General features: G+C 47.2%; 1 protein-coding gene across 1 annotated transcript in view; it reads left to right on the top strand.

The window, feature by feature from the left end:
• The window catches only part of LOC309399948 (solute carrier family 22 member 6-A-like), a gene marked incomplete at its 3' end in the record, with an annotated part of 10,968 nt that extends 2,354 nt beyond the window's left edge, over positions 1-8,614 (top strand). The window contains exons 2-9 of the mRNA XM_081968208.1: positions 44-234; positions 1,748-1,916; positions 3,037-3,160; positions 4,036-4,151; positions 5,182-5,396; positions 6,497-6,605; positions 7,614-7,817; positions 8,518-8,614. Coding sequence (XP_081824334.1) covers positions 44-234; positions 1,748-1,916; positions 3,037-3,160; positions 4,036-4,151; positions 5,182-5,396; positions 6,497-6,605; positions 7,614-7,817; positions 8,518-8,614 — 1,225 coding nt within the window. The remainder of the gene's footprint in view (positions 1-43; positions 235-1,747; positions 1,917-3,036; positions 3,161-4,035; positions 4,152-5,181; positions 5,397-6,496; positions 6,606-7,613; positions 7,818-8,517) is intronic.
• Positions 8,615-10,571: the final 1,957 nt, after the last annotated feature.

Here is a 10,571-nt window from a genome sequence, read left to right as displayed (position 1 = left end):
AACCCCCATTTTCTTTCCTGCCTGCCGGGCTTATCAAGAGTAGGGCGGTGGATGATGGTCTCTTTTGTCCCTCCTGCAGGTTTGGCCGCCGAGCACTGACCATCTGGTCCTTTTTCCAAATAGCCGTGACGGGAACCTGCGCTGCTTTCTCCCCCAATTACGCCTCCTATTGTTTCTTCCGCTTCCTCACCGGCATGGCACTCTCGGGATTTGGCCTCAGCATTGCCTGTCTGAGTAAGAGGCTCAACTTTAATCTAGACTAGAGGATCTCAAGGGGGACTTGGAGACGGGGTCCAAACAAAGCTAGCTCTCGGTCTGGGACTCTGGGTGGATCCCCTGGGCTCCCCACCGACAAGGATTTCCCAGTTACAAGCCAAGAATCCAAGTTAGAAATTCAAGTGAGGGCCGAAAGAGCTTTGATCTGACCGTGGTCTAGACTGTTTCCCTTCCTCTTATGAAAACATACGAAGAACGGTTGCAGGAACTGGGCCTGGCTAGTCTAGGGAAGAGAAGGACCAAGGGAGACAGGAGAGCATCTTCCAATATTTGAGGGGCTGCCACAGAGAGGAGGAAGGGGGTCAAGCTATTCTCCAAAGCCCCTGAAGGCCAGACAAGAAACTAATGAAGAAGAGAAGCAAACCTGGAACTAAGGAGAAACTTTTTGTCCGCGAGAAATATCAGTGGAATGACTTGCCTCCAGAAGTTTAAAACACTGGGGGTTTTTATGAAGAGATTGGGCGACCGTTTGTCTGAAATGATATAGGGTCTTCTGCCTGAGCAGGGGGTTGGACTTGATGACCTACAAGGTCCCTTCCAACTCTGTTAATCTGAATCTATTTAAGATGATCAAAGGCCTGGAGATTAAAACATACGACGAACGGTTGCAGGAACTGGGCACGGCTAGTCTAGCGAAGAGAAGGACCAGGGGAGAAAGGAGAGCATCTTCCAATATTTGAGGAGCTCCCACAGAGAGGAGGAGGGGGTCAAGCTATTTCCCAAAGCCCCTGAAGGCCAGAGAAGGAAGAATGGAAGGAAACTGACCAAGGAGAGATTCAACCTGGAAATAAGGAGGAATTATCTGACAGTGAGAAAAATCAACCCATGGAACAGAAGTTGCCTTCGGAAGTTGTGGGAGCTTTATCCCTGGAGGCTTTCAAGAAGAGACTGGGCTGCCCTCTGTCAGAAATGGTGGAGGGTCTCCTACATAGGCGGGGGATTGGACTAGATCAGTGGTTCTCAACCTTCCCAATGCCGCAAACCTTTAATACAGTTCCTCATGTTGTGGTGACCCCCAACCATCAAATTGGTGTCTGGGTTCCTAAGACCATCGGAAATATGTGTTTTCCGATGGTCTTAGGCGACCCCTGTGAAAGGGCCGTTCGACCCCCAAAGGGGTCCCGACCCACAGGATGAGAACCGCTGGACTAGATGATCTACAAGGTCCCTTCCAGCTCTTTTATATTATTCTGTCATTCAGAAATTGTGGGAGCTTCGTCAATGGAAGCTTTCGAGACTGGACTGCCCTCTGTCAGAACTGGTGGAGGGTCTCCTGCCTGGACAGGGGGGGTTGGACTAGATGACCTACAAGGTCCCTTCCAACTGTTCTATTCCATTCCATTCCATTCCATTCTAATTAATTCTGTACTGTTCTGTTCTATCCTGTCCTATCCTTCATAAGTTAACATTATTAATATTAAGATAAAACTGGTGCAGAGTGTTTTCTCCAACGGATTCCTTCTTTTCCCAGTTGTGGAATGGATTCCCACCCAGCAACGGACAGTCACCATTGCCCTCACCGGGTTGGCTTATACCCTGGGGCAAATACTTCTCGCAGGCTTGGCCTACTACATCCGGGACTGGCGTTGGTTACAGCTGGCCGTTTCGGCTCCTTATTTGGTCTTCCTCCTATATTCCTGGTAAGTGTGTGGGGATGATGGGTGATGCGACCTTCTCCCTCTTTTCCCAGAGGGCTCACGTTTCGGAAGAGAAAAGGTGTTGTGGCGTGCCAGTGGCCAGCAGATTCGGAGAGTGAGGAGGTTGGGGAGGAACCTGGGCCGGTCCTGGAGTCTGGGGAAGGCTCTGAGGAGGGCTCTGTGTCGGAGGCAGAAAGAGGCCAGGGCCATCTGACAGTTATCAGCTGACTTCGGAGCCAAACAGCAGTGAGGCAGAAGAACAGCTGGAGCCTGTTCCCAGTGTGCGCATGCGCAGAGTGGCCAGACGAAGGGAACAGCTAAAGAACAGGGGTCAACTTGGGAGTAAGGCCCCAGGTGGATGATGAATGGCCCCTCCCAGAGGAAATAAAAGAGGAGCGAAAGGGGAGGGGAGTTTGCAGGAGACCATTAGTTCGCTTAATTCGTTCGTGACTCTCCGAGACTCCTGGCCAAGTTTTGCAGAGATCAGCCTGGCAGTTCTCCAAGCCAGATAAGTTCTGTGACCGTAAATCCTCCTTTTAAAGACTTTGCTGGAGTTGAATGAGCAGAATTCACAGCCAATTAATAAAAGGAGGTTTTGCTGGGACAAGGAGTTTGCTTCATGCTCTCGGGAAGCCTCGGTCAGAACAAAAGATGGTGGTGACATATAAAAGAGAAGAAGAGAGGGGTTGTGGCTGTGTGTAAGAGTACAGGGAGTCCTCGACTTACAACAGCTTGTTTAGTGACCGCTCCAAGTTACTATGGCACTGGAAAAAGGGACCATTTTCACACCGTGGTCATGTGATCAAAATTTAAATGCTTGGCAACTGGCATGTACTTATGACAGTTGCAGGGTCCCGGAGGTCAAGATCCCCTTTTGTGATCTTCTGATCAGCAACGTCAATGGGGGAGACCGGATTCACTTCACAACTTAACAACTGAAGGGACTCACTTAACAACTGCGGCAAGAAAAGTCGCCCAATGAGACAGTCATTTAATAATTGTCCTGCTTGGCAACGTAAATTTTAGGCTCGGTGGTGGTTGTAAGTGAAGGACTACCTAGAGTTTGGCAGGTAGACTTGGTAACCTGTGGAACTCATAGCCACTTGGACCTTCTATCTTGCAGGTGGTACGTTGAATCGGCTCGCTGGCTGATCCAGTCCGGCCAGGCCAAAAAGGCCGTTGTGGTTCTCCAGAGAGTGGCCAGGATCAACAAAAAGCAGGAAGCGGGTGCGAGAATCACCACAGAGGTATGGAGGAAACACAGGGATGGGTAGGTGGGAAATTCAACAAGCCGTTGTACAAAATTTGCCGAATCTTTGCAACCTTGGAGGTTGTCCAGATTTGGTAAAGTTTCCCCCGCACATACGAGCTAGTCGTTCCCAGCTCTGGGGCGGTGCTCCTCTCCGAAGATGTCTCCGTGGTCATGTGGCTGGCATGACTCAACGCCAAAGGCGCACGGAACGCTGTTCCCTTCCCTCCAAAGGTGGTTCCTGTTTTTCTACTTGCATTTTTACATGCTTTCGAACTGCTAGGTTGGCAGAAGCTAGGTTGGGGCAAGTCACGGGAGCTCACTCCGTTACGCGGTGCTAGGGATTCGAACTGCCGAAAGCTCAGTGTAGAAAGTAGAAAAATAGGACCCACTATTTGGTGGGGAGGTAACAGTGTTCTGTGCACCTTCGGCACTGAGTCATGCCGGGCACATGACCACGGAGACGTCTTCGGAGGATGGTCGAGGACAGGAAGGCCTGGAGGAACGTTGTCCATGGGTCGGACACGACTTCCCAACTAACAATAACGACAAATCAAGTACTTAGGAGCACAAGGAAACAAGGACCAACAACTTTATAGCTGGCCATCAACACCCCAATCGGCATCTGAAAAACTACACACACCAGACACGGTGCAAATGCCACACACAGAATAGCGCAAAACACACACTCTGCTAGCGAGAAGCTCCTTAAGAACGGGTGCCAGCAAGAGTCCGAAAGCTCGGAAGACAAAATGTCCCGTCCCGATGACCGAGCCAGATTGGATCCTGGCGACGCTTATATTCTCCTTCGTTCGCGATCAGTTTCCGCTCCTCTTATAATTTTTATCGTGCGCGTTTGCTTCTTCCCGTTAGGTTCTGCTTTCCAGTATGGAGAAGGAATTGTCTTCCTGCAAATCCAGCTACACCGTTTCTGACTTGGTGCGCACCCCGAGTATACGCCGCATTTTCTTCTGCCTCTCCATGGTGTGGTAAGAGAGTCAACCTGATGGACAGCTGTCCTTCAAGAAATCATGTCCTGTTGGTCAGTTTCCCAGGAAGAGAAAGAGGGAGGGGTATGCTCTTTATTTGAAAAGCCCAGCGTTTGATCCACAGTCAAAAGCAGGAATAAAGCAACGGTTTTTTTGGGGGGGGCTTAAAGCTTTTTCAAGGATGAATTGTTTTCTTTAGGGAGGGTTCACATCATTGTGAACAATTCTTTCTTTCTTTCTTTCTTTCTTTCTTTCTTTCTTTCTTATCCCTTCCTTTCTTTTTCTGTTTCTTTCTTTTCCTCTTTCTTTTTTCTTTCTTTCTCTGTCTCTTTCTTTCCCCATTTCTTTATCTCTTCCTCTTTCTTTTTTCTTTGTTTCTCTCCTTTCTTTCTTTCTTTCTTTCTTTCTTTCTTTCTTTCTTTCTTTCTTCCTTCTCTCTTCCTCTTCTTTCTTTCTTTTTTCTTTCTCTCTCTCTCTTTCCTCTTTTCTTTCTCATCTCTTCCTCTTTCTTTTTTCTTTCTTTCTTCTCTCTTCCTCTTCTTTCTTTCTTTCTTTCTTTCTTTCTTTTTTCTTTCTCTCTCTCTCTCTTTCCTCTTTTCTTTCTCATCTCTTCCTCTTTCTTTTTTCTTTCTTTCTTCTCTCTTCCTCTTCTTTCTTTCTTTATCTCTTCCTCTTTCTTTTTTCTTTCTCTCTCCTATCGTAAAATCGAGTCGGTCGTGTAAACGACCCGTTCGATGACTACATTACAACGACAGGCTGCATGACGGCCATAACTCTAGGACTACCTGTTAGAAGAGTTCAGGGAGCTTTAGAACTAAGGGGTCCTTGAGGGAGATGGTGAGGCCTAGAAACATGGAACATCAATGAATCAATAAATTAGCAGACATTTCCAATTTGCTTTCTGTGGTTTGGTGAAGAAGTCAGTCTCTTGGCCAATAATGGTGGAACTTGGTGCTGGTTGTTAATACGACGAAATCTTCAGCCGTCAGGAAACGACAACTTAGAGCAATTGTGTTTTGTTTTACGTCAGGTTCTCAGTCAGCTTCTCCTACTACGGGCTGGTCATGGACCTCCAAAATTTTGGGGTCAGCATTTACCTCATCCAGGTGATCTTCGGAGCGGTGGATTTTCCCGCCAAACTGATTGTCATGGTCACCATGAGCTACATTGGACGGAGGGTCAGCCTCACCGCCTTCCTGCTGACTGCCGGCACCATCATCATCACCAACTTATTTGTGCCCTTGGGTGGGTATGTCGGCTGATCTGCCTGTGGTGTGTGTTGCTTTCCCTCCTATGTCAGCCTTCAGGAGGCTTCCTCAGGTGTCTTCCTCGGAAGAAGAACCAGCCAACTGTCCAGAAGATATCGACCCAAATCAAGAGGAGGTTGTCTGCTGAGAAAGCCGAATGTTTTGAGATGGGTGGACTTCCATTCCCAGAATCCCCCAGCCCCCATGCTTTAAGAGGGGTGGACTTCAACTCCCAGAATCCCCCAGTCAACATGCTTTAAGATGGGTGGACTTCAACTCCCAGAATCCCTCAACCATCATGCTTTAAGATGGGTGGACTTCAACTCCCAGAATCCCCCATCCAGTATGCTTTAAGATGGGTGGACTTCAACTCCCAGAATTCCCCAGCTAGGATGCTTTAAGATGGGTGGACTTCAACTCCCAGAATCCCCCAGCTAGCATGCTTTAAGAAGGGTGGGCTTCAACTCCCAGAATTCCCCCAGCCAGCATGCTTTAAGATGGGTGGACTTCCACTCCCAGAATCCCCCAGCCAGCATGGTGTTGAAGTCCACCCCTCTTAAAGTTGCCAAGATTGAGAACTATTGCTCCAATTATTCCCATCGGTATTGATATTTAATCTCAGAACTGTGTAATTAAAAGGAACACAAAGATCATTTAGTCCAACCTCTTCAATGTGCAAGAAAATCAATTAAAATACCCCAGAGATGTGGGGTAAAATTGGGCATGGCTTGTTTAACAACCGTCTTGCTTAGCAACGTAAATGTTGAGACTCCAACACTTACGTTGCTAAGTGAGACCTGTGCTAAGTGAGTTTTGTTCCTTTTACAACCTTTCTTGCCCAGTTGTTAAGTGAATCCGGCACCCCCATTGATTTGATGCCAGACAGGGATGCCCCTCTGGGACATTGCGACCGTCATAAATATGAGTCACTTGCCAAGCATATGAATTCTGATCACGTAACCAAAGGGATGCGGAGATGGTCGTTAAGTGTGAAAAACGGTTATTCGTCCCCCGGTTGTAACTTTGAAAGGTTACTAAATGAACGGTTGTAAAATAATTACATTATTTTGTTCCGCGTCTCCCCTTTTCTTTCTTTAGAAATGCAGACGCTACGGACGGCACTGGCGGTCATCGGCAAAGGCTGCCTCTCGGCAGCCTTCAACTGCGTCTTCCTCTTTACAACGGAACTCTACCCGACCCCCGTCAGGTGAGGAGAGGTGCCTTTAAAGCCCCCCATCGGGTTGCTTTCGGAACTGTAACTCTGGGGACAGAATCCCCCCCCCCAGGTCCTGGGTTCAAATCCCCCACATCTCCAAGTACGGGCAGTGCTCGACTTAACATAATTTGAGCGCCGTGGTAGCGAAGTGGTTAGAAGGCAGTATTGCAGGCTAGCTCTGCCCACTGCCGGCAGTTTGATCCTGACCAGTTCAAGGTTGGCTCAGCCTTCTGTCCTTCTGAGGTCGGTAAAGTGAGGATTCAGATTGTTTGGGGGGGGGGGGTAGAGGCTGATTGTGTAAACAGGTTTGAGACGCTTGTAAAGCATTGTGAAGTGGTATATAAGTGCTGTTGCGCTTCCTTCCTTCCTTCTTGTTTCTGTCTCCTACCTTTCTTTCCTCTGTCTTTCCTTTCCCTTTCTTTTTGACTTTCTTTTCCCCCTTTTCCCTTCCTTCTTTCCTTCCTTCCTTCCTTCCTGTTTCTGTCTCCTACCTTTCTTCCCTCTGTCCTTCCTTTCCCTTTCTTTTTGACTTTCTTTTTCCTTCCTTCTTTCCTTCCTTCCTTCGACAACAGCACTGAAAAAAGTGATTGATATGACCAGTTCTTCCACCACCATCTCCATGGCCGACGTGATCAAAACTGGAGAGTTTGACAACCGGCATCATGTCATTTACGACAATGGCAGGATCCTGGGTTCAAATGATCCCCACCTGTGATTTCCCAGCCGGTTTAGAACAAGCACAGTCAATGGTGGGTGGGGGGGGTGGGATTCACTTAACAGCGGTGTGATTCCTGTAAAGACTGCGGTGTTTCACTTAACCAAGAAAAAGCTGTAAAATTGGGCACGACTTCCTTAGCAAGTGTCTTTGTTTAGCTACGGAAATTCTGCTCCCAATCACGGTCGTAAGTCCAGGACTGGTTCAACTTATCTTGGTGAGGAAAGGGGTCTAGAGTTTCAGGACCCCCTCCCAATCTCACTGATCTTTGCATCCTCTTCCAGACAGACCGGACTGGGTTTCGGCAGTACTATGGCCCGCGTAGGGGGCATGGTTTCCCCACTGACCAACCTCTTAAAAGATTATTACCCCTTCCTTCCGCCCATCGTGTACGGGGCGCTCCCCATCGCAGCCGGACTGATCGCCTGTCTTTTGCCGGAAACTTTGAATGTCCCGTTGCCGGATACGATCGAAGACGTTGAGAACAGGTGAGTGGCTCTCGTTGGGGTTACGCTGGGCGATTTGGACCCACCTCTGAACTTGGCAAATTCTTTTTTATTTACCTCGTTTTTTAAATTGACTCTTGACTGTATGGATGGCCCATCAATCTAACGAATAAAAGTAAGAAGATAAAGACTAAGATACGTTGAAATGAAGGAAGTTCTGATCCGAAAAAGGTCGGCAGTTTGGCGGTTCGAATCCCCAGCGCCGCATAACGGAGTGAGCTCCCGTGACTTGTCCCAGCTTCTGCCAACCTAGCCACTCAAAAGCACGTAAAAAATTCAAGTAAAAAAATAGGAGCCACCTTTGGTGGGAAGGGAACAGCGTTCCGTGCACTGAGTCATGCCGGCCACATGACAACGGAGACGTCTTCGGACAGCGCTGGCTCTTCGGCTTTGAAACGGAGATGAGCAGCGCCCCCTAGAGTCGGGAAGGACTAGCACATATGTGCGAGGGGAACCATTAGCTTTACCTTTATGCTGTCTGGGGAATTCACCTATGTTGGTTGGGGAATTCTTAGAGTTGAAATCCACCTATGCTGACTAGATAATTCTGGAATTAAGTCCATTCTGGCTGGGGAATTCTGGGAGTTGAGTCCATCCATCTTACTTAATCAATGTTAATTGCACAACATGATGGAGATGCTTTCCAGCTGACCTACGATTTATTCTTCCCTTTAAACCCCAGGTCCAAAAAGACAAAAAAGAAGAATGAGGAAGAGATTGCCCAAGAGAAAATCCTGCTCCAGAGGCAGGACAAAGTTTTGTTCAAAGAGACCTGTTGACCAAATGATTCTGGACATGTATTTTCAATTTTTTTTAAAAAGGAACCTTGTTTCCGTTCTTTTCTCTCTTTTTCTTGTATTTTACTGCCCCCCTTGAGTCAAGGATGGGTGATCTCTGAGCCAAGCCAGCCTCACGGGGGGGGGGGGGGGCTCATTGCTGTGATAATAAACATGGGAAGGGTCCTCTGAACATGTGCAGAGTGTATTTCCAAAAACAAACTCTTGGATTGCCAGGGATTCCTTCCTTTAGACGGGAGTTCCAAACCACAACATTATTTTCTGCCAATCTGTAATACTTGCCATTTTCTTCTTCTTCTTTTTCCAAATTGGGGTTGTCTCAAATCTCGGACTGAGAAGATTTTCCTGAACTTGTTGCCTGCTTGCAATAAAGTGATTTATTTTTTGTAGTTTTTAAGAGGGATTGGATAACCATTTGTCTGAAGTGGTGTAGGGTATCCTGCCTAAGCAGGGGGTTGGACTAGAAGACCTCCAAGGACCCTTCCAGCTCTGTTATTCTATTCTATTCTTTTGAGATTTGCACTTGAGAGCAAATTCTGTTCATTTCATGGAGGAATTTTTGGGGTGGTTTGGTTAATTGTCTTCTTGGATTTCTTTCTTTCTTTTCTTTCTTTCCTTCCTGTCTACTTCTTCACCTCTCCTTCCTTCTTCTTTCCTTCCTTCCTTTTCTCTTTCCTTCCTTCTTTCCCCCTCCTCCCTGACTACCTCTTCACCTATCTCCTTCTCCTCCTTTCCTTCCTTCCTTTTCTCTCCTTTTCTTCCTTCCTTCCTCCCCTCCCTCTCTGCCTCCCTCTTCGCCTATCTCTTTCCTTCTCCTTCCTTCCTTTTCTCTTTTCTTTCCTTTCCTTCTTTCCTCCCCTCCCTGTCTACCTCTTCACCTGTCTCCTTCCTTCTCCTTCCTTCCTTCCGTTTCTTATTTCTTTCCCTCCTTCCTTCCTCGCTCAAGCTTGGGGCTTGAGAAATAGATAGCAAATGGCTTTTCACTTACTATGGAAGACTTCCAAAGTGCAGCGAGCTGACCCAACTTTGTTGGAGGCGATGCACTGGTAAACCCCTAGATGGTTAGGTGATACTTTGTGAATGACCAGATCCACAGGACTGGAACCTTCAGAGGAGAGAGAGAGGCCAAGAAAGGTGTAAGAGTATATTTGTTTGTCTGCCTATCCATTCTATCCTCTACTCATCCATCCTTCCATCTATCAAAAGATCTGTTTTTCTGTTTTCTCTCTCTAGCCATTTCTTTCTTTCTTTCTTTCTTTCTTTCTTTCTTTCTTTCTTTCTTTCTTTCTTTCTTTCTTTCTTTCTTTCTTCTTCCTTCCTTCCTTCCTTCCTTCCTTCCTTCCTTCCTTAACAATTTCTCAGATGGGTCCTTCGTGATCACCATCCACGAATTAACCAAGTTTAGCCCTGCTTAGCTTTTGCAAAACACAAATGCTTTCAGGCAGCCAATGGTAGTTAATTCTTCGGCGCCAGTGATGGGCCATATCTGGCCGTGCCAACCATGCAATAAACCGACATCCTTTAGAAGTTTGCAATCATGGTTTCTACAAGGCTGCGAAGGGGAGGGGGTGGAGGTTTCCATCTTTGCAAGACAATAGCCAACGATTCAACTATAACAAGAAGGCATCAGTCATTTGTCCTTGCGGAATTTTTTTTTTTTTTGGTCTCTTTTGGCAAGCAGGAAAGTTAATAAGTTGTTGTTTCGTCTGGATTGGAAAAATGAAGGGAATAAAGTCCATTGTTCAAATCACTTGTGTGGTTGTGATCAGGGGTGTTGAACAGGGGGGGGGATGTGTGTTTGTGTGTCAGAGGGCAGAGTGTGGGGTAAAGCCATCCATTTCAATTAGAGGGTGATCTGGAGGATGGGAAAACATGGAGGTGTTGGATAACCAGGTTAAGGGTGAGGTGGGCATGCAGCGCTTTCTCAGGCATGGGTGGG

Source organism: Natrix helvetica (genome assembly GCF_964273705.1).
Source record: "Natrix helvetica genome assembly, chromosome: 16".
NCBI classification, from domain to species: domain Eukaryota; kingdom Metazoa; phylum Chordata; class Lepidosauria; order Squamata; family Natricidae; genus Natrix; species Natrix helvetica.
This window is presented reverse-complemented; position numbering and strand designations above follow the sequence as displayed.